The 24469-nt window shown below is 41.7% G+C and overlaps 1 protein-coding gene across 8 annotated transcripts in view; it reads right to left on the bottom strand.

The window, feature by feature from the left end:
- Positions 1-10376: 10376 nt before the first annotated feature.
- Positions 10377-24469, bottom strand: part of EPN3 (epsin 3) — a 50671-nt gene continuing 36578 nt past the window's right edge. For 7 of the 8 annotated variants that reach the window (XM_089537095.1, XM_089537073.1, XM_089537117.1 and 4 more), the window contains 5 exons: positions 23774-23951; positions 22607-22912; positions 21364-21468; positions 14166-14396; positions 10377-13645 (listed from right to left, as the gene is read on the bottom strand). In XM_089537095.1, coding sequence (XP_089393221.1) covers positions 13320-13645; positions 14166-14396; positions 21364-21468; positions 22607-22912; positions 23774-23951 — 1146 coding nt within the window. In that variant the 3' untranslated portion in view covers positions 10377-13319. The remainder of the gene's footprint in view (positions 13646-14165; positions 14397-21363; positions 21469-22606; positions 22913-23773; positions 23952-24469) is intronic. The other variant, XM_089537124.1, reaches the window with a different exon arrangement.

The raw sequence follows: 24469 nt of genomic DNA, 5'->3' as shown, positions 1-24469 counted from the left end.
CCACCACAGAGATCAAAACACATTTTTGCAAAATTACTCAAAATGCCCTCTGGGGGCCAGGAATATCTCTAAACATAGTGAGAATGCCTCCATGTTCCCTAGATGGCATTTTGATAGATAGTGGACCCTGCACATTCACTGGGTTTGGGGCACAAGACTTTATGAAAATGGAAAAACCACAAATAAAAAACATTTTTTAACCCGAGAGAACACTTCTCTAGGAATCTCTAGGTCCTCCAGGGCAATTCTTTGGTTAAGATCTGCCAGAGGCTGACCATGAAATTGTGCTGGAGGATCTACAAATGCCTAGAGAAGTGTTCTCTCTAGGAATCTCTAGGTCCTCCAGCATCATTTTGGCAGACGTTGACAATAGAGGAGTCGAAGGCTTTCATGGCCGGCATCCATAGTTTTTGTGGGGTTTTCAGGGTATATGCCCATGTCCTAGAAGAGTTTCTTCCTGATGTTTCGCCAGCATCTGTGGCTGGCATCTTCAGAGAACGCTTGCCTGGAAAAGAGTTGGGTAGATATGTACTCCTCCTTTCCCAGGGTCACACAATACATATATACCCAACTCTTTTCCAGACAAGCATTCTCTGAAGATGCCAGCCACAGATGCTGGCGAAACGTCAGGAATAAACTCTTCTAGAACATGGCCACGTAGCCCAAAACCCCCACAATAAACTGTTGATAATAGAGTCATACTGGAGGGCCTATAGATTGCTAGAGAGAACATATTAATCAAATCCATAAATAATCAAATCTGCAAAAGTCAAAGCTGCAAATGTGGAGGTACAACTGTAGATAGATTGATTGCAGTAGCAGTAGATGGTGTGGCCCTCCAAGGTCTGCTGGGGGGTGCTAATGTGCCCCCCCCAGGCTTCCACAGTTGCCCATACTGAGTGTAAGTGATGACAGTGTGAGGAGCACCATCAATAAAGCATCATCTGCCAACCCTGCATGGCAGGGGTGCATTTGCTATCTGGATTCCCTCCTACTGGTCAGAGAAGTTTAAAACCCTAGGAGAAAGATGACATCCATTCGTAGGTTCACAGCATCATTTCTTGGAGTTGTTTTTACAAAGGGATCCTGTGAAAGCCAAGGGGGGTTGTTCATTTTTTACACTTCAGGTTCACTCTGGAGCCACCTTCATATTCCATTAACAGCTCAGCAAGGCTTGCCTTTATGCAACAGCCTGGACAAGTTTTTACTTCCTTCACTAGTCCCTTCCATCTTAGGCTTAAAAGGGGAAGATCTTCTTCACATTAGCACCTCCTGTGACTTGTTGATTTTTGACAACTGCTTTCCTATTTGTGCAAGGTGGGGAAGAAGGTGCCCTCCAAAGTAAAAAGGAATTTTATTTTCCAATTAAATTGGAGGAGAGGCAGTCAGTGTTGCTGAGGTAGCAGGGAGGAGAGGGGATAGTTTGCCTGTAAGGGATGAGTCTGCTTGTTTTTCTTACCTGTAGACCTGGGGGTGGAAGGAGCAGGAGATGAAAAGAGGCTAGTCTTAATTACAGCTTTGTGTACTCTGTAAAATAGCAGCAGCCAACAAAAATTCAGCTCTCTGTACTCTGAAAATGCAAAGTGAATCTAAGCATGGGGAGATGTATAAACCAGGCTGCTGATCGAGCAATTGGCTGGCAGGTTGAAAAGAAGTCTGCTGAAAGAATTTAAAAAGACATCCCTTAAGTGTGTGTATTTTTTTAAATTACATTGCAATAACTGCAAACAATGCCAAAAGGCAGTGCATGATTAGAAAGTCTATAGGAAGTTTTATATGTAGGATTCGGTTTTCTAAAAAAATGGAGTCCTGTTCCCTGAGGCTGGTCTGGCCTGTACTTGAGCCCATCAGGCATGGATGCCTTCCTCCCCTCTGAAATAAACAAAATAAGACAACTGAAACTGAAGCTCTTGCATAAGTGAGCCCACTCAGGAACGATCAGTCAGAAATGGACTAAATTAACATTATTTTGCTAATGCCTTTATGTTACACAGATTGCTACAGGCTTTAGCTAGCAGAGGAGGAAAAGGAGGAGGAGGAGGAGGATTGTTTTAATGCAGTGTTATGTTTTCATTGGTTCATTAAAATGTGCCACCAAAAAGTCAATTTTATTTGCTTAAAAGCCTGGCCGTTAGGCTATAAATGGCTAATAGGACAATTCTATACATGTTTACTCAGAAGCATGTCCTTTTGATGAAACTTGTTTTCAGTTATTACAGTGCTGGGGTGTGGACTTGGCAGTTTCTTCTTCCAATCAGCCATCAAAATCTACTGTGAATGTAAATTACAGGGGTTTAAGTAAACCACTGTTCCCTCTTAGCTGGCTTATATGGATATTAATTTTCTGTTTTATCCTTATTTAGGCAAGTATTGCATGTGTTCTTTACTGATTACATTTTTTGTAAAAAAAAAAATTGTAGGTCACCTGGCCTGTATCTCTTTTTTTAGTAAGCTACCTAGAATAGTGCTACTAATGGGCTATATAACATGCTAGAATAAGAGCATTTTACAGTGAGGTAACTGGGGAGAACAGACCAAACAGCTAGTAAGATGCCTATTAATTTGTTTTTTAAATCCGCTCATTTAAATATTACAAATTATGTACCACATTATTCTGTATGAAGGAAAAAACAGTTTGGGTGTCCTCTAGTCATCCTCAAATGGATTTCATGTATACCATATTATTTATAATTATTTTTATTATTTTTTATTTATACCCCTCCCTTCAGCCCTAAAGGCTATCAGAGCGGCTGTATTAGCCTGTATTTTAAATTAGACCCTTCCCCTGAAACTTTTGGAAATCCAAAATTTTTGGAAAAATATTTTGAATGCTTCCAAGAGGCCAACAAAGTGAATTTTGTGTATGATGTTTATCACACTGAGCTTTTTGCAGCTTTGCACAATGATGTGAATTCACGCGATAATGTGATGTATTATCACATGCAATTCCTTTCTATGGGGCCTCCTTCCATGGCGCTTCAGCAGTGATTCCAAAGTGACCCCTCATTTTGGCGAAATCGGTAACAAGCGAAGTCATAAAAATCACTTCCAAGCTCACTTCGATTTCACTCCAAATTGGTCTGGTGTGGAATGCAAATTTTGTACACCACCGCAAACCCGCCGAGTTGCAAATTTCCCATGATGTGACACTGCAATTTTCCCCCATTTCCTTTCGGTGGTCCTTTCACTTTCAGGGCAACTCATTTTTTTGGAATATATATGTGTGTATGTGCATGGATGTAAATATACAGATATGTATGTATATCTGTCTATCTATCTATCTCTGTGTGTGTGTGTGTGTGTGTGTGTGTTGAAATTGCTGAAATGGAAGGGAAAATAAAAAGGGGTATGAAGAAGACACAGAAATATTCACGAGGCAAATGTTCACGCAATCACGCGAAACAGGGAACAAGAACTTGCGCCCCTTTTCACTCCAGAAACGTATAAGGTCATGATGTGTTCAGACCCCCACTGAGCATGTGCAAGATTGTCAATTCGAATCATTGAATCCACATAGTATGCACCGGTGTGCAGTTTGCACTCACTCCACTTTGCGTGAATCTGCATCAGGTGACATGCCTTGAATTCGATTCCCCCTCGATTCCAAAGGGCAACTGAAGGGCAACCAGGTGTGATAAAACATTCATGTTATAACGTGAATTCGCATAGCTGAACCAGGAGTCACCCCGGATCTGAGCTGCAAAAACCTCTGTGTGATAAACACCTATGACACCTAGATAATATTAAGTCAGACTGTCAGAAACATCCTGTCCAAATTTGGTGGAAATCAATTGCTACTCAAAAAGATAGCAGGACTGGGAGTCCCCATCATCTGTGTCAGGATCTTTAAAGTTTGGGGCATTGCTTTGCTCAAAGGACACTTACTTGAGGTTGGGTAACTTGAGGATCATTTCCACCTATGTAGACCAGTACTAACTAATAGAAGACTCCAAAAGATTTTTATTTGGAAATATACAGGAGTGCAACCAAACATACAACAATACTTCAGACAGACACACCATTCAGAGCTAACTGAAACAGAGATTTGAAAATTGGATAGCGGAGTTTTGGGGGTGTCGAGAGGGGTGATATTTACCTGTCCTGGCAAGGAGACCACAGAAGCAGTATGTGGCTCAGAGAGAGTCTGAGGGTGACACCATGAGTGGAACAGACTCTCTGTACACATGAGGGGGCAAGGTTTGGGATTATATTTGTATCTGAGATCCTAGCCTCAAGAGGTACTAGGTGCTATCTTGCAACGTAACAAAGACTTAATAGTCTTCTCATGGAACAACAATGGGATTCTGGAATGACTGATGGCTTTAACCGGAGTAACAAAAAATAAAAAAGATTTAATTTAGGACAACCTCAGGATATGTGGATAGGGAAGTTGCCTGGGAACATAGCAGGGGTAGATGGGGAGTGTTGGCCTACCTGCTTTTGCCTTTGTCTTCAGTGTGCGAAGTTATGTGGAAAGCTTGTGGGGAGGATGGAGTGATCAGCAAGCCCATTCAGCTTTTGTCTTCAGGTCTATGCTCCTTTCTCATGGGAAATTTCCCTGTGTTCCAAAGGTCATTATGACTTCTTAAGAACATGAGTGGCTCCACATATGAAAATATGGATGCCCCAAATATAATGCAGGGTATGTCTCTGAACAAATCTTGTCAAGAAAGTTGGAAATGACTGGCAGGCACACAACAACAGACAACAATATCAGTTATTTTAACACCATTCAGCCATTTTCATGTGATGTGATAACAACAAATAAAAACTTAAATTTTATTTATATAGATGTCTAATCTACTCTTAAAGCCACCTATAACTATTACAGTTGTCATATCTTATGGCAGTTAATTCTGTGAATGCATTTTACCTACCATTGGGGTTTAAAAGAGGCAAACTGAAATTGGCTGGGCCGGTGCCAAGTCAGTCAGCATCCATTTCCCCAAACTTGGGTGTCAGCATATTAATGGTGAGGTTTAAATTTCTCAGCACTGGAAGCTTTTCCTGAGGATGTATTGCAGATGCCTGACCAAAAGGAAAGCTAACTAAAATAATCTAATATGCAACTTGCTGAAGAGTTTTATTTTTTAATTTTCTCTTGCCAAATAATTATTGGTTGAAATTTTGCAGAGGAAGGGTGGCTGTGATATAATTGCTGTTAAAAGTTTTCAGGTGGAGACATCAGAATGTCACAAATTTTCTGAGAAGAAATGTATTCATTGCCTGAGATCCTATCTGAACAACATTTTCAGAGCAGTAAAATTTAAAGTCGCATCTTATGGCTCCTGGGGAAATAAAATAAAGCATTTTTTCTGGTAATATCTTGTGAATATGCTGATGCATACAGACATATCTGAGTTAGATTATGAGTAGCCCTATGAAAAATTGAGACTTCAGATGAATCTAGACTGCATAAATAATGCAGTTTGCCATCACTTTAACTGGCATGGCTCAATGCTATGGAATTATGGGATTTGGACTTCTGAATGTTAGGGTTTCTGTCAGACAACACTTGTGCCACAACAAACTACAAATCCTAGGATTCCATACGATGGAGCCATGGCAGTTAAAGTGGTGTCAAACTGCATTATTTATACAGTGTAGATTCAGCCTTGGTGAACAAATGGTTTTAAAATCATATTCCATACAAAATATTAGGAAGGTCAGAAGGTGGAGTCAGTCAGAAGTGATCTCCCTTGTGACTTGAACTTCAAGAGACGGTTCATTGGTTGTTTGGTTGGAAATCATTTTAATTGGACTATTCAAAAATAGAGTAATAGTGGAATTTAAATGCTAGTTGATGGTGGTGACAAAATCTCTATCTACCAGATATCCAGAGACTGAATCCATAGTTATTAATTTGCAAACATCCTAGTAAAATTCATTCTCAATCACCTGCACCTCAATTAGACATCAAGGAAGCAAGCCAAAGGGTGAACAGGGGAGTAGATGGAGCAGCCAACTCTCAGTAGTTCAATTTTAATCAAAGTCCTAGTGGATCCCAATGGGTTTTTGCCCAGCAGGGCAGAAGTATCAGCAAAGCCTTCTCTGTATCCAGCTTGCTTTCCCATCCATGGGGCTTGAATGCAATTAGAACGCACTGAGGATGATGTCTAATTTTCCATCCTTGTCAGAGCTGTGGTCAAGAACTGAGATGATTTGAATCTGAGGTCTTCCCCCTCCCTGGAGAACATCTCCCTCCTTGGGGAACAGCCTTACTCTGCACCCAATGGCCATTTCTGCCCTTCTCCAAGGGAGGAGAGAGCAACACCTCAAAAACATCCACAGTCACTGGGAGAGATCAAGGATCCAACACAGAATCAGTCCACCCAAGGCTGAAATATCCTCTGCAGCCAAGGTATCTCCGGGTGGCCCCTGAGTAATATTTTTTGAGACCACAAGATTACAGCCTAAACTGGAAACCACAGAAATTGGTCCTGCAACTCAAAGCAGGTTTGAGGATATATACCTTGAAAGAGCAGCAAGAATAGTTTCTGTTTTGTTTTATTCCAATTCCCTGCCTAATTGAGTTAGAATTGGTTTTATTAAGTGTGGTTCATATTTCCATAATGATGGATAGATGAATTCATTTGTATGAAGCATAGTTGAGGCTGCCACCTTCTCCTGGCTACTTTAGAAATCCTTGCAGGCCCATTAATACATGTGTCTTTATGTTTGACGCTCCTGCAATATAAAATATAAACATAGTTGATTGCCTCTGCACCCAGAGTTTAATCTGGAATTGCCATCCTTTTTCACTCGCCTATTACAGAGAATTGAAATAACAGTTGCCAAATTCACTTTACAACAACTTTGCTGTGTCGTCCTTTCCCATTCTTACAGGCATGCTTTGTTTCAGGGGTCATGGGGAAGATTTGCAATAAATACATTTATAGCACCAGGCCCTGTAGGCATCTAATGTGCTACGAAAATGTTATCCTGTTGAGCACAGCAGTAGGACTACAGTTCAATAGCCTAATCGCTAGCTTTTGAATAGCCTGTTAATTGTCCTTTAATTATAGTCTCCATTCGTGTAGGAAAATGCTTTTATAATTGATTTTTCATTTTTACTTTACTTTTCATTTTTGATTTAGAGATATTGCTATTTTGTATAAAAGGTGGAAAATAATTTAAGCCAATTACTGAAAGCTCCTTCACTCATGACCAGTGAAGCAACCAACAGAAGGAGGAGGCAATTAAGAAGTCAAGAATTCTAGAATTTTTCCATCATCAGTCCTCTCTTTGCCTGCTCCAGCCACACTGAACAAGAAGCAATAAAATGATTAGATGCCATAAGCAGGAAATTTTGAATTACTGTTGCATTCACAATTTAGGAATAAGCATATTGAGTGTAGGACTGAGACTGGAGATCGGGGTTCAATTCCCTGCTCACCCATGGAAATCCACTGGGTGATCTTAGGAGAGTCACACCTTCTCAGTCCTAGAAAACCCTGTGATATAGTCACTCTAGGGTTGCCATAAGTTGGAGAAGGCACACAACAAATTATAGAAGGACCTTAGCTAGGAGGAAGGCCGATGTTAGATGACCTGGCTCTGTTTGAACTGCTGCTTTATTCTGACATTGTTTTCAACTAGCTGAGGACAGCGTTCCCTCTAGACCAGGAGATCCCAACCTGGGGGTCGCCAGGTTGGGAATCCCCCCCCCCGCCTCCCGCCTCCCCTTCTCCCCATGGGTGCCGGCGCTGGAGCAGGCATCGCGCGGGGGAAAGAGAAGGGGGCGGGGCTCCTTCCTTTCCCTTCTCCCTGTGAGTGCCCACCCTGGCACAGGCATGCGCAAGGAGGAAGGGGTGGGACCGCCTCCTCCTCTCCCTTCCTTCCCACGGGTGCAGGCACCCACGGGGAGGAAGGGACGGGGGGGTCCCTCCTCCTCTCCCTTCCTTCCCTAGACTGTTAAGTGGCCCTTGTAAAGCAGCACCTTTTGTCTTTCTCAGCAGTGTAAATGTTGCCATTGTGCCAAGCTAAAGAGCCGAGTCTGTTTTATGAGAGCTTTAAAAACAAAGGATTTCAAATGTGTTGATTGCTACACAGAAGACATATTTGACACGCAGTCGCCATGAGATATGCAGGCAAGCAGCAAACCCTGACTGGATAGCAAGGCAAGAATAAAAATGGTCATTGCTATCTACACTGCCTTTTAACAAGGATGCTTGGTTCATATGTCCAGTTCTTTTACACAAACACACCCCTACACCTGTACTAGTAGTTATCACAATTTGGGTGGCCTTTATCCAATTACAGTGGCAACAATACACCATCATGGCTATAGTAAGGATACCATGCCTGCCAAAACCGGCTGAGAGGCATCTGCATTGATTTCCTGCTTGGGAAACCCTTTTTGGAATTAGTAGAATTGTGCCAGTCATGTCAGTTCCAAGATGTCAATGGCCCTTACCACACAGGGATTTTTTGAACACAGAAGTAGGGTCAGTTCGCATTGGTCGATGCATATTCGCGTTATATTGCATTGGTGTTCCACACCTGTGAGCTCAGAATACGTATTGACCAATGCGATATAACGTGAATACGCTTTGGCCAATGCGTATTCGTGGCTGGGTTCCGAACTGAAGGCAGCCGGCTCCTCCATTTTGCGAGTGCGCAAAATTAGTGGATCGGCGGGATCCGTATTGATGGCCAGTGCGAAACCTCTGCTGCTTTGGCTGGTGTGTACATCCAATCCGCTGGTTCTCCTGAAGACCACCGGGTTACAAATTTCCCATGATGCTGCGCTGGAATTTCCCCCATCTCCTTCCGTTGGCCCTTTCCCCTTTTAGCACAACCGCCGGGGCTGGGGAGCGATTTTTCCACTGAACGAGATGAAGCAGAAACCTTTTGTGCGGAAGGAGAGAATGTATATGTATATGTGTGTATATATGTATATGTATGTATATACACACACACACACACACACACACACAAAGATGTGTGTGTAAGCATATACATGCAGCATTACACTTTCGGCTGCTCCACAGCTTGTGTGTGTGTGTGTGTGTTTGTGTGTATATGTGTGTGTGTATATGTATATGTATGTATGTATATATATATACACACACACACAAAGATGTGTGTGTAAGCATATACATGCAGGATTACACTTTTGGCTGCTCCACAGCTTGTGCGTGTGTGTGTGTATATATATATATGTGTGTGTGTGTGTATATATGTGTGTGTGTATGTATGTATTTGTGTGTGTGTGTGTATATATATATATATATATACATACACACACACACACAAAGATGTGTGTGTGTAAGCATATACATGCAGCATTACACTTTTGGCTGCTCCACAGTTTGTGTGTGTGTGTACACATATAAATACGGCTTCACACTTTTGGCAGTACCACAATGTGTATATGTGTGTATATCTGTGTGTGTGTATATATACACACACACACACACATATATATAAACACTCAAGCAGACAGATGTGTGTGTACACATATAAATACGGCATCACACTTTTGGCTGTGGCAAGTGTGTTTTTGTATATATATATGTATGTGTTTGTGTTTATATATATATATATAAACACTCATACAAATGTGTGTTCACATAAAAAAGGCATCACACTTTTGGCTGTACCACTATGTGTATATGTGTGTATATCTCTCTCTCTCTCTGTGTGTGTGTGTGTGTGTGTGTATAAACACTCATACAGACAAATGTGTGTGTACACATAAAAAAAGGCATCTCACTTTTGGCTGCACCACTATGTGTATATATATAAGTATGTATGTATGTATTTATGTGTGTGCATATATACACACACACACATACAGATGGTGCATACCCCTTTCGTAAGTGGCTAAAGGCAGCAATTCTCGCGATATTACACGCTAAACAGTGACCTCATTCTTCACCCCCGGAAGTTTAAAATGTTGCCCCTGTTCAGAGCCCCACAGAGCATGTGCAAAGCTGCCGATGCGCATCAGCCAATACATATTGTATTGGGCTGGTGTGGTTATCCAATCTGCACTTGCCTCACTTTGCCTGAATACGCATTGGCCGATGCACAAAACCTCGATCCGGAAGGCCGCCCAGGTGTGAATGAACGATGCGATATGACGCGAATACGAATCGGCAAAGCGTATTCAGAGAGCGCGAGTGTGAATGAACTATGCGATATGACGCGAATACGCATTGGCCAATGCGAACTGACCCTACTTCTGTGTCCTGTGTGGTATGGTCCAATGACACCACCGATGGTGGCCCAGTGCAAATACAGCCCTCACAACACCACTGCAGTGCAGATGGGGTGCAGAAAAAGATCTTTGGTGCAGTAGAACCAGCCATTTCAAATGAGTTGATTCTCTTCCTGTTAGCTTTCTTCACTATCAAGATTCACAACCACACATAGAAATTGAAAGTACCATGGCATGGGCAATCCTGACTTTGATACAGAGTGAAATATCTTGACACTTGAGGATCTTGTCTAGTTCCTTCATACCTGCCCTTCCAAGTACTATTCTTCTGCTGCTTTCTTGCTTACAGTCTCCATATTGATTTATCGCTGAGCCAAGATACAGAAATTTGATTACTGAAATACCTTTATCATCCATATGTTCTCCATAAAGTTAAGCCCCCTCCCCAGTAAATAGTCATCCTAATCCACATCAGGCCCACACATATTTAGATGGTAGTGAGAAAGTACAGCTCAACTACACACTACATATTTACCATAATACATAGTTTAGTCCTGAATGTGAAGCCAAGGAGCATTGCCATGACTCCAAAATGGCTTCACAGAGTTGTGTCGCATGGACATTTGAGTCATGATTCAGTGTCATAGTGACTGTCCAGTCATAGTGATGGTAAGAAACTTTGTCTTAACTCTGAGCTGCATGGGATCAAAACTATCCCTAAAGTAGCTTCCAGCAGAGGCAGATCAATACACATTGGGGGGGGGGGGTGCTCACTCTGCACCCACCAACCTTCCACCAAACATGAAGGGAAAGGAAATAGTTTAACAAATATGAGGAAAATGCATCATGAAGTGGGAAAAATTAAGCACATTTGAACATTTTATTGATTGTTTCCCCCACCCACCCCATGTTCAGTAATAAATATTCTGTAGTGGTCTGGTGATTGCTGTAGTGGTGGTGGTGGTGAAACAGACAGTAAAGCCCTAAGCACTGTAACCACATCACTCTGTATGTATGTACTGCATTGCGCTTTCCATCCCACCTCTAGTCTATTCCAGCTGGAACCATGCCCCACAACCACCTTGTCCTGCAGGGACAACTTCTGTTGGCATGTCAATTGGAATCTTCACTATAAGACACAGCTGGTAATTGGGGTAGTAGCTTCAGTTGCACACACATTTCTTCTCTGTCTTTCTAGTTGATCTCTTTGAAGTCATCTACAGGTATTAATATTCGGGGATGCCCTGGATGGGGGACTGAGGTTCATTCAAAGTGGAAGATAAAACATCTGCTGATATCTCTTTTAGTTTTTAAGTGTGTCTCAGTGCCAGAAAAAGGCACCAAGTCCATTGAGTCCAATGGCAACGCTTCTCATGGGTAAGGGTTCCTAACCCCATATTCAAACTATTCAAGCCTTTCATTATTTGTTTCCATTAAAGCTGTCCAAAATTTTCTACTGAGCATCACAAAGCTCATTCAAGTGTTGCAGGGTGTGCAGGGTTCATTCCTGTTACAGCAGCTCCATTACAAAAGCTTTTTGTTCCACAGAGCTCCACAGCTTGAGAGGTAGGCACTGGGGAGAGCAACAAAGTCTATGATCAGCCACATAAAGCAGGGACCATCCAAGGTGGCAAGAAGGGAGAAAATTGATTCTCCCAGATAAATAACAAAATAATAATAATAATAATAATAATAATAATGATAATAATAATAATAATTTGGATAAAGCAGGAAGAAACCGCAAAAGACACAGATGTCCAATTTCAAGAGGATGAGATCTGTGCAGAAATTGAGTGACAGTGGGGACCATGAGCTCCCACTGGAAAATGTGACAGCTTCTTCAGAATTCTGAGCATCTCAGTTTGAGGGCAGGTGCTTAACTTGCCTTATTTTATTCAGTATATATGTGGGTTTTATTTTATTTTTTTCCAATGAAAAATCAGCAGCCAGAGGAAGTTGGTCAGACACTTCCAGTGATCAGGTGGCTGGAGGCCAGGAGGCCAGCTTCACTCCCTTTCCATGATTTGCAGGCCTTACCATCAACCCTAAATGGTACATGAATTTGGTTAGATTGCCCAGTCTTTTTAATCCTCCTCTACAATTTTTTCAGTTCCCATTCTGCTCCCTAATGCTAAATCTCAAAAGCTGTCGATCTCGCTCCAAACTGTGCAAGCAGACTAACAGAAGGCCAAAGAAAATGCTTCCGCAATTTGTCCTACTTATTTTTCAAGGACATGAAAGTTGAGTTTTTGATCTGCACACGCAGATCAAAGTTTTTGATCACACACACACACTTTTATACAGGTTTTTTTTTTCATAATGAGGACCCAGTGATAATAGCAGCCAAGGAAGTGGTATCTCTTCATCAAGCAATCTAGTAAAGAGAACGGGGGATGGGGGTGAAAACTGAATTTTCTCCTCTTGCACCTAGCAATGCTATGCGTGCTGAGCAGTCTTTATTTCCCAAAATGAGCCTGTGGCCCTATCATGCAGGCAAACTAGCTGCAAGCCTTGGCAAACATTTGTGAGTTTCCCATGCAGATTACAAAACAATTTTACTTCCCACAGAAGGGACAAGGCTTTTCTTGTGCAATTGTCCTGCCTCGAATATGGGGGGAGGGTCCAGATGATTTTTCTTATTTGTAACCCTCCTGTATTTTCCCACCACTTTTGCCATCTTTGTCTTACCACACACTCAAAAATAAATCTGTTAAAGAGGGCAAAATGGAATAGGTGCACAATGTCTTATTGTAGAGCTAGTAGCTGTTGGTCTGGAAGCACTCTTAGTCACTGTCCATCCAACATAAAAGTACTGGAGAACAGAGACTTTGGAAAAATGGAAGCCTTTCCTCCTAAGGGACCTCCTAACCTTTTTGTACTCATCAAAATAAAGGCCAGCTAATGTCATGAATTTCTCAATTTCCATCTGAGGCAGACTCTAGACAATGTTCAATATGATCCTTCTGTAGCCCACCAAGGAAGGAGAGTCGTGCTAACAGAGTCTCTTTGGCCTGGGTGGAAATTAGAAGAGCTTCCAGGGAGATGTTTCCTCCCATCAAAACTTACTTTCCCACAAAGCCTTTGAGTGGGAGGTTCTCCAGAACAGCAGGGGGGGGGGGAAACAACGAGTTCTCATGGTACTAGTGCAGTCTTCTCAGAGGAAAGGGTTCATACTGCCTTGGGAAGGGAGTGGTGGTGGAACTGAGCCAGATAGCGGAAGGAGCGGCTGAGGCAAGTTGCTGGGTAGCTCTGGGAAAGGCCCTGCCCCAGCTTGAGGAAAGGCACTCATGGAGGCTGGAAGGGTCATTGCTGACGGAATGCTGCTGAGGGGAAGAGGGAGAGAAGCGCTGTAGGTCATGGAGTTCATGTTCATTCCCATGGCAACATTGGGCACTGGGGAGCTGGTCCTCATCTGGTTAAGTGTTGGTTTGGGCTGATCGACAACATTGAATGGGTTGGTGGGAGAAGGCGTGCTGAGACCTGAAAGAAGGGAAAAAACCATAGTCACCATCAGGGGTCTAATGCACAAGCTCAGAGATCCAGAAAATAATCATGCACAGACACAAATTCTACACAAGAAAATGACAAATTTCACAGTACAGTAACCCAAATTCTCTCTAATAGTCATTAAAACAAGCAGTGATGCCTCATCTGCATTCCTGAGGATATGAATTTTGCTGCGTGGAGTGATGGTATTTGGGTGAAAGGAGTGAAGTTCTGGCCACCACTGCAACATCAGAAGGGGACACAAGTAGTACGCCAGCAAATGGCACATATCAATATTCTTACTATGGGGTGTTTTATGACAAGGAATGACCACTGTAATGAAATGATGGCACACAAGAAAGGGGGAAGGACAGTGGAAGCACTGTGGCAGAAGATAACACAACCGTGCCAGACTAAGTTCAAGCAAAGGCATGTATGAAGCAAAAATCACTGGGCCTCATGTAAGCTGTTGTTCAATCTGCTGTGGGTCTTTTAGGCTAGCTGCCCCTCCTACCTGCTAGAAATGGGTTGCGAGACTTCAGGCTCTGTGGTGCTGTGACCAAAGAGTCCAAATTAACCAAGGAAGATGCATTTGGGCCGAGGAAAGTCTCCGGAGTTTTGTTGTCTTTCTTCTCCTTCTTTGAATCAGGAAGAGATTCACCTAAACCTGAGATGTCAAAAATGTCCTTATTCTTCACACCATTTTCCATGGTACTTGGAATGAGGTCACCAAATAGGCCCACATCTACCAAAAACAAGAGAGAGAAAGAGGGATTGATCGGTTATCTTTGTTCTTTGCTACTGAAATGCATCCATGCTTTAAACGTCATTTCTTTTGGGTTCTCATTGATTTATGTACTTACTCATTCCTGAGTTTTTGTAGCTAATCTTTGGTTGAAGCTGTTGAAATGGCTTACAAAATGTTTCTTTAATGTTTGTTACAAAGACAACAAAACAGTAATTAAGACCTGACTCCAAAAGAAGCAACAAATAAACCAAAAATAGGAAAGTAACATGAAATGCTATATTTTGCCATTTGTGGCTGCAGAGAGATTTCTGCCACTCCTCTGGTTCCCTTGAGGTTAGAATATATATGCAGACCTGAAGTTTCGCCTTTTGTTCCTGGTGAGAATGAGACAATTTTGCATGGTTAAAGCACCATCACTCACTGCTGTCCCTTCACTTTTTAAAACTAGCTACTGATGTAGACAGAGCAGGTTGAAAGACAACTGGCTTGTTTAAAGCATCTACTATTTATGCCAAGCTCATTCTGACTTAGGCAGTATATGTATGCCTGTCTCTTTTCTCAATACTGTACTGGTTTATGTACAGTTTCTGTGTCTGCATCCATTTCTTTACAGTTATTACACCGGTAAAATGTATGCTTTTTAGAAGTATGTGTAATTATTAACAAAATATTCTTTCCTGTATTTTTTTAAAAAGCATAGGAAATATAAATTAAACTCAATCAGAAAATTCCAGCTCAACACTATAGAATAGACAAAACTAAAAGACCTGGACAAATGAAATGAAAATGTATTTAGCTGACATGCATTAGGCACAATGAGGTTAATTACCTCAGGCAGCAGATTCGTATGGTGCCAGCCTCACCAACTGCCCCATTCCCTGAGCTCCTGGGCCATTCCCTTCTACTGATGAATAGCAGTCTGTTCTTAGAATCACAGAACCCTAGAGTCGGAAAAGACCTCAAAGGCTATCCAGTCCAACCCCCTGCTATGGTCATTCAGCCTCTGTTTAAAAACTTCTGGGGTTCTGTGACTCCCAGGCAAGCCTATTCCCCCCCATGTGATATGAGACAATGTTATCTGCCCAGTGTTGAAGTGAGATTCCATGACTGGTTCAGTTAGCAACTGTATATGAAATATAATGTCTGTACATACCTGTGCCATCCTGCCCTCAGCCACAGAGAACACATTATCTTGGGCCAGCCCTGAGATGGCATCAGGCAAACTTTGCTGGGGAGGGAATTGCAAATTGCAGGCAGGGAATTGCCCCCCTTCCCCATAGCTCATTTGGAGATGGGCTTTTTATAAACCAAATTATTAGGTGTTATAGACAAGAGCCACCATGGTACAGTGGACCCTTGTTATACACTTGGGTTTGGTTCCAAGATCCCCCATGTATAACAAAATCTGTGTATGCTCAAGTCCCATTAAATATAATGACAGAGCAAAATGGTGTCCCTTATAAAAAATGGAAAATCAAGGTTTGATATTTGAAAATTGTACTTTTAAAAACATTTTTAAACCATGTATGCTTGAATCGGTGTATAAAAAATCCATGTATAAGAAGGGCCGACTGTATATAGTGGTTTGAGTGCTGGACTAAGGTTCTAGGAAATTAATTATTTGATCTTTTATATTTGGTGTTAACATTTCCATAAGGACTATTTGTCATAATCCTTTCCTGGATAGATAATCCTGGCCTCAGGAACCCTCTTTTCATGAGAGTCCCCAAGGTCCTCCCTGGAAATTTAAGTAGAATGCTACCGCAGTTTACTGTTTTGTCTTGTTTTGTTTTGTAATAATGTGTATGTGTTGATGTTGTTTAATTCGTTGGTTTTAATTATAATTGATTTAATAACTTTTTAAGGGGGGAGGGAAGTAGATTTTTATGTATAATGCATTGTATTTTATTACTGTTAGCCGCCCTGATTGACCTCAAAGGGGCGGGATATAAATAAATTATTATTATTATTATTATTATTATTATTATTATTTAGACAAGCAAGTAAAATTAGAATGTTTGTTTCTTTCCAGACTTTATTTATTTTTGAGTTCCACTACTAAGCAAAGAAATGTTTTGTTTTGTTTTGTTTTGTTTCATGTGAGAGGTCTTTATGGTATTCGGTATATCTGTGACTGGTCATCTTAGAAATGTTTCCAGAGATTGTAATTAAGAACTGAAAGGTAACTGGTTAGTGCTATCAAATAAGATCCCATCTCTGAGTGGTATATCTAACTCAAGAGAAAATCTTTCCAGCAACATGACTAAGGGGCTATACAGACCACCCCAAAGGGTCTGCGGCTGCCTTATAGGGCTTTATAGGTAATAACCAACACCTTGTATTGTGCTTGGAAGTGAATAGGCAGCCAGTGCAGATCTTTCAGAATAGGTGTTATATGGTCAAACCTGGAAACACCAGTGACCAATCTGGCTGCCATATTCTGTACTAGCTGAAGCTTCTGGGCTTGGTACAAGGGTTGCCCCATGTAGAGCGCATTACAGAAATCTAAGCGAGAGATTACCGGAGCATGTACCACAGTTTCAAGGTCCCTTTGGCTCAGGTAGGGTTGCAGGATGGCATCTCTCCTCTGGATGCCTGTCTTGGGTCAGTAATGGGCTGGATGAGGGAAAACAAACTCAAGTTGAATCCAGAGAAAACAGAGGTACTTGCGATAGGCACCCTAGGTCCAGGGATGGAGATTTGTCAACCAGTCCTGGACGGGTAGATGCGATGGCCAGGAGTATTTGGTACCAACTTCGGCTAATACGCCAACTGCACCCCTACCTAGACGAAAAGGACCTTGAAGCAGTAGTACATGCACTGGTAACCTCTTGTTTAGATTTCTGTAATGCGCTCTACTTGGGGCTACCCTTGTAACAAGTTCGGAAGCTTCAATTAATCCAAAATGCAGCCAGATTCATCACCAATAATTCTAGGTTTGACCATACAACACCAGTGTTAAATCTCTACGCTGGCTGCCAATTACCTTCCAGGCGCAATACAAGGTGTTGGTCATTACGTTTAAAGCGCTACATGGCTCGGGCCCAAGTTACCTGCGGGAACGCCTCTCCCTACATAATCCGCCCCACACACTCAGAACATTGGGGAAGAATTTGTTGGAACATTGTAATACTTGATTAACCACAACTTCCCATAGAGCATTCACTGCTGCAGCCCCTAAATTATGGAACAGTCTGCTGAAGGAGATCTGTCTTATCACTACCTTAGATGCCTTTAAGAAGGCACTAAAGATGGATCTTTTCCGGCGGGCTTTCCCATCTAATTTGGTATAGAGTTGATGATTAAGACCCCCTCTCTAAGTATGATGGTATATGAATTGATGTTTGGAGATTTTAAGGAACTAATAGGGATGTATAATTCAGTATTAGTATTTTATTGACTGTTCAATTGCATAGTATTATTTTAATGATGTAATCCCGCTTCGATCCTTGGAAGAGGCGAGACATATAAATAAAAATTATTGTTGTTGTTGTTGTTATTATTATTATTAAACTTGGGAAATAGATTTGACTCCCTCCCAGCAAAGAAATGCAGACGAAATTGGGATGTCATTTATTTTTGAGATCAGACATATAATCCCACCTGGGCTGTTAACAATTAAATTCTTAAAGGGGGTGAAATTTTTCAGGGCTGTTGTGATTCTGGTGTGAAATAAATTACTTGAAAGATCTGTAATGCTGATCTTGATTATAAATAATAGTTTTTGCGAAAGTGCCTCTAAATAAATATCCAAGTAGGAAAATACCAATAACTTTCCAGTTTTTGTAATATATCCATTTGCCAGAATAGTAAAATAATGAGTGATTTAGAAAGGGCAAGATGTGTATGTGTGTGTAAATTCTTTTTTGCCAGATTTGGAGAAGGGTTTTCAGTGGCAACCTTCATATCCAAGCAAGTGATCCTTAGATTTCAGGTAGGGAACCAGGCTGGATATAGTTATAGGATCTACCTGTAGTCCCCCTCCCTTCACCACACACCCCATTCAACAGTTGTAAAGCCCAATTGCTGCATAGGAGATCGGGGGAATCACTAAAAATGAGTTAACCTGATTTCAAAGGACAGCTTTCTCAAGCCTGCATGGCCAAGTGGCTCCGTGTGTGTGTGTAGACAGATCTTGTAGCACCTTTGAGACTAACTGAAAGAAAGAAGTTGGCAGCATGAGCTTTTATAGACTTCAGTCTACTTTCTCAGATTCTTTTGGCATCTGAGGAAGTAGTCTGAAGTCTATGAAAGCTCATCCTGCCAACTTTTTTCTTTCAGTTAGTCTCAAAGGTGCTACAAGATCTGTCTACATATCAAATTACATGGCTATATCTTTGAATTCTACCAACCACACTCTGTGTGTCTGCGTGTTTGAGAAAGAGAGAGAGAAAAAAATAAGTATGTGTGAGAGAAATGCAACTGTCAGAGTGTGCATGCTAAATGCAGATGAATGTGTGTGAATATGTGCTGGCATGTACATGCCTGTGAGTGTGTGTGTGTGTGTGTATGAATTGTTGTAGAAGATGCATGAGAGACAGTGTGTGGGCTGTCCCCCACCATCTCTTCTTGTTTTGGTGCACTGCTGGGATGCAATCTACTGAAAATATAGTGACAGAGGAATGATGCTATCTGGGGCTGCATCTACACTGCAGAATTAATGCAATTTGACATTGCTTTACTGCCATGGCTCCATGCTATGGAATTCTGAAATTTGTAGTTTTGCAAGATATTTAGCCTTCTTTGTCAAAGAGCTCTGGTACCACAACAAACTACAAATCCCATCGTTCCATAGGATGGGGCTGTGGCAGTTAAAGCAGTGTCAAACTGCATTAATTCTGCAGTGTGACAACAGCCTCGGTTGAAAAGGTTCTGCACCCCTACTCATGGCCTGATAACTTAAAGAACTGGAAGCTTTAACGTAGTACTTTAATCTTTTCTCTGCAATGGAATTCATTTCACACCATGTTTCCACCAGAACCCATCTCACTTAGAACTCTGGCCTTCTGAGCTATTCAAAGGGTCTCCTGCTACCTCCAGTCATTTTTGTTTGCTCTTCCATATTTGTCTTAAGGAGGCTAGATGTACATGTGCCTGCTTCTACGTGCACAGGAGATACCTCAGCACAGGCATCATGTGCCAGTTCAGTCTCTAGCATCTGAAAGCAGCTCAGTGACCAGAACTGGGAAAGACAACTCTGCCTGAAGCCATGAGAAACTGCTGCCAGTAATAACACATACAAGTGCTCAGAAAGAGCCATTATGCAGACTTCACAAAAAGCTTATGTAATAGTCCTTATTCTTGCCACTGCCTTCCTTTAACATGGGTGTTATGTCATCAGTGCCTCAGACTTCAAATCCCACTTTAGAGCTTCCTCTTCCCTAAGGCTGTTCTTGTTTTTTAACCAGCTGTTGCAAAATGGGATTGCTTTCTGGAAAGTTTGGAGGCTAACCCATTCTGATATACTTCTATCACACAAATAATATGAATCTATCTGTCTATCCAGATTGTTTATATGACATGATTATATCAGATTGAGTTATCCAGAATGGGTTACATTGAGAGTTCACAAGATGTCCCACCTTCTGCACAGTTAAATTTCTGGCCTCCTGTTAAAAATACAGAACTCCTTGGAAACTACTATAGTTTTGAGACTGACACCCAACAGTCTCTCCACAATGAATGGAGCCAAAGGAAAGCCATCGGAATTTCTTTAAGGTGAAATGCCATTGCTATGGCCCTTCAACTCTAACTGATGGTGATCCTACCCTGGGATTTTCTCAGCAAGATTTCTTCAGGTGAGATTTGCCATACCTTCCTCTAAGGCTGAGATAGTGTGACTTCCCCTAGGTCACCAGTGGATTTCCATGGCTGAGTGGGGATTTGAATCATAGTCTCCTGGAATCCCACTTCAATAATTAAACCACTACACCACACTGTCTTTTATTGGGGGATACATATTACGAAATCAAAGCCTACAGTAGGTATAAAGCATGTACTGGCAATCCATGACACTTGGCTGCTCTCTGCACAGCTCTTGGATGTCCCAGTGACTCTTCCCTCCCAAGCTAGGAGTTGGAAGCAAAAAGTAGCTGGCTTATACCAAGAGGAAAACATTGCATTATGTTAGGATTGTGCTGTTACTATTTTCATACCAGTGTTTGTTATGCGTAAGCTTTATCTTGTTTGTTATATAGCTGGCTAAATAGCTGAAGAAGCTTATCTTTACAGAAATGGAAAAGAAACTATCCCAGATACTCCATCCTTCTGTCTGCTATTATCTCATTTATGACAGTTGTGAAGCATTTCCTTGTTAACATGTACATTGCCACAACAATTGTACTAGCTGTGATTATTTTTGGACATTAGTCTTGTGACAAATTAATTTCTGTGAATTACAAAGTTTTCATTTTTTCCCTAAACAATGGGAACAAGGTCATGTGTATTGAACCAATAGGTGTAAACCTAACTTTTTTTCTATTACATTGCATATAAAGAGCTATGTACAGTTGTATTTGGTACATTATCTTTATTTATATCTTACACGTGTAATTGTGGTTTGCCTAGGAGACCCCATGAAACCCCATAGAATTTATGGAGTCACCATAAGTCAAGAGGCAACATGAAGGCAAATACACCCATGGGCCCACGCATGGGTATTTGCAACCCTGGACCTATCACTGAGCAATGCACTCAACTTTCCAGGAACCCTGGCATAAATCATATTCCCAGGGTGACAGTCAAAACAATGGGAGCAAAGTTAAAACCTGTCACAGGAATACCAGTGACACTTTCTGTTTTAATAAATATCTCTTCCCCCTCACTGAAGTAAAGCTTCTCAACTAGGGTCTCCCCCAAAATTTCAGCCTACAACTCCTGTCATCTCCAAGCTGGCTGGAATTGATAGGAGTTCTACTCCAAAACATGTGGAAGCTAGAAACCACTGTGTCACATCTTTACTTACCTACAGGGCTGCTCGATTTCACAGAGGACAGTGCTTGGGAACTGTCACGTTCTGGTTGATCTGTCTGTTCTGGTAGTTTTGCAAACAAATCAAATGAAGCACTGTCTGCAAACAAGTAAAGGAAGAAAAAAACCTCAGGGCCATTAAATGCTTTTATTCGCCAAATCATTTCCCTGTCAGTTCCTCTTTCCTCTCCTCCCTGTACTACTTTGACTTAGGAACTTAGGAAAGCGGGAAGTGGAGTCTGTGCATGTGGAGTTGAAACTCCAGGGCATTTTGATTAGTGGGGATGCCACCTCCACCAGAAATCCCTGTTCTTTCTGAATTTAGTTGTAGCTCTCACAGTAGTTGGGTGGGAAATGAAATTTTCCCCCAGCAGCAGTGCACCAGCAATACAGAGAATTTAACAGGGGTTGGGTCTTCAGTGGGCGAGACCTGCTCCTGGTGGAGATGAAAACTGCCACAACTGTCCTGTCAATAGAAGTCAAAAACACAGATGATTTTTAGACTCTTCCTAAGGGTGGGGCTTTAGGGACCATCAAGAAGAGAGGCTGCAAAAGTCCATCACCACAATAGTGTGTGGTGGTAGTGATAGATCCCTATGCTCCCCTTTCCTACATAGTGCAATGGAAACTCAAAGAGAGATTTCCCGTAGTTGCTTCCTTTGGGTCAGAAGTCCTAGAAAAGTTTTGATAAATATGTGCTTGTCCTCTTGTTCCACTACAAGTGCCTCACTTGAATGTCCAAGCTTAAGAATAGCAGCAACAGAGATGCACATGCTGCTGCTGCTGCTGTTACTACAGTGGCCCCTTACCTTATGCGGAAGATCCATTCTGCTCCCCCCCCCCCTCGCATAAGGTGAAAAGCATGGATGCTCAAACCCCATTCAATATAATGGGGCTCGTGCTTGTGGTGCAGCAGAGCACGGGCACACGCCATTTATGCTTTTGTGACGCGGCTTCAGCATAAGCTGAAAGCCACATGTAGTGCACCCATGTATGGCATGGGCACACTGTACTACTATATGAAGTTGTGCATGAGACTCATGTTCATTGTGCCCTTAAAAGCAAGACACCCATAAAGTAGTAGGGTGATAGATACATCACCCACATAAATAGCATCTGTTATATGACTCATCGCAAAAGGGAAATTGTGGACACCAGTTACAAAGAGAGAAGGAAAACCAGTCATTCTCCAAACAAAGCAGCTCTGGAAAATGCAGATGAAAGCAAGCTTCTCTTACCAGCTGTGTCAAGAGAGCCTCCCCAAGGATCAGCAGCAGAAGTTGTGGCTGCAGAGGTCAGAGTAGGTGGTGAAGACTTCCCCCAGGGGTCTGAGGAAGACACACTTGAAGGCTGAGATTTCATTCCCCAGGGGTCCGAGGAGGAGGCAGAGGAGGAAGTGTCATGGGGAGGATTCCAAGGCCCTGGAGAGGCATGATTGGTAGAAGATGCTGCTTGGCTCAAAGGATCCCCTAAAGGTACAGGAACCCAAGGATCTGCAGTGGGTCTCCAAGATGTTCCTGCAGATTCCATGGTGGATTTGGTGTCTGAACAGAATAGATCAAGGAATGCAGAGTCAAGATGGCACAAGGGGGATGAAGGGATAAAACAGGTATGGCATCGATAAATTTAAGAGCAGATACATAGCGCAATAAAGAGTCAGTGAGGGAAGCCTTAGAGAAGTTATCTGATTAAAGAAATATTAGTTGATTAGTGGTATAAGTTTTAATCAATTAAATATGTATAAATTTGCATATGAAAATGTTCTGATGCAGGATTTTTTTAAAAAAATTATGCAGTCATCATTTGACCTGATGGGTATAACTCCTGAAGAACCATATTATCCATGCAAGGACAATGCTCTTCTGCCAATATGGCACCTACAAACAAACTGTTGTGGTATCCATCCATAACCAAGCAATAGTACAATGATGCTCTCAGTCCCAAAGCATTGTTTTAACACTGTTCGGTTATGGATGATTTCCATATGTCATTACATTTGTTTTTCCAAGTTCTTTACTTTTGCGAACATTTTTATAAGGTACTTCTAAATACTTTTGGAACTATGCACATTAAAAAAAAACACCTTGCTTCCTGAATAATCAGGGCACTTTTAAAAAATGAATCAGGAAGTTTTTAATCACAGAAGCCTCAATTGAACTGCTAGTCCCAACTAAATCCAGTTATTAATCCAAGTGGGATGGATACCTCATGGTTGACACCAATCAGAAATTGATTTGATGGATCTGCACTAGAAATTGGATCTAGATTTTGAGCTGATTAATTAGTTCAGCCACTGCAGCACACTTCAGGTCTATACAGTAACAAACAATAGGTTTGCCCAAGCCAGCCAAAAGCATGAACGGAATGGGGGAAAGAAAGAGAGAAAGGAAAGAACAGCTCCTTACTGTTATGCTCCCAAGAACTGGACAAAGACAGAGCTGGAGGAGAGAAGGCTGTTTCATGATTCCAAACCTCAAGAGATCGAGGGTTGCTCCCACCTGGAATATCCCATGGGTCAGCAGATGTGTGGGTAGAAGTGACTGGCGCTGGTGCAAAAATGTCTACCAGCTCTAACACAGAAGACTGGAAAGATACAAAGGCAGAAAATGTATCAGAACACAATGGATCCCCCAAGTATGATTGGTTAGACACATACCAAGACTGCCACACATGACAGATTAAGAAGCTGTAAAAAAAAATCTTTAAAAACCCAGAGTACTCTGTCACATCCCTCCTTTAAGGTCCAGTTTTTCAGGAAGAAACATTTTTGCACAAGTATTCATGCTACACAGGAAAAAGTGGGGGAGTTGTTGATCTCCAAAAATTTGGGGCTACAATTGCCATTATCAACATTCACCATATCCACTTAGACTTAGGGGAATTGGAGTCCATCAATAAGTGGTGGGTCAAATATTTCCTCACTGTCATGATACTGTAAGCCTGAGAATGGCATATGTGCTTTTTGTTGTTGTTATATTGTTATAAGCATGAAAGGGCAGCTAATATGCCACAAAAACCATTTTGATCTTTGCAAGGTATGCATACAAGCAGCTCAAGCAACTTATCATTGTTCATCCCTTTTGCTTTCAACTGTTGAAGGC

Source organism: Sceloporus occidentalis, unplaced genomic scaffold (assembly GCF_023333645.1).
Source record: "Sceloporus occidentalis isolate IW3139 unplaced genomic scaffold, rSceOcc1.0.p SCAF_1, whole genome shotgun sequence".
Lineage (NCBI taxonomy): Eukaryota > Metazoa > Chordata > Lepidosauria > Squamata > Phrynosomatidae > Sceloporus > Sceloporus occidentalis.
This window is presented reverse-complemented; position numbering and strand designations above follow the sequence as displayed.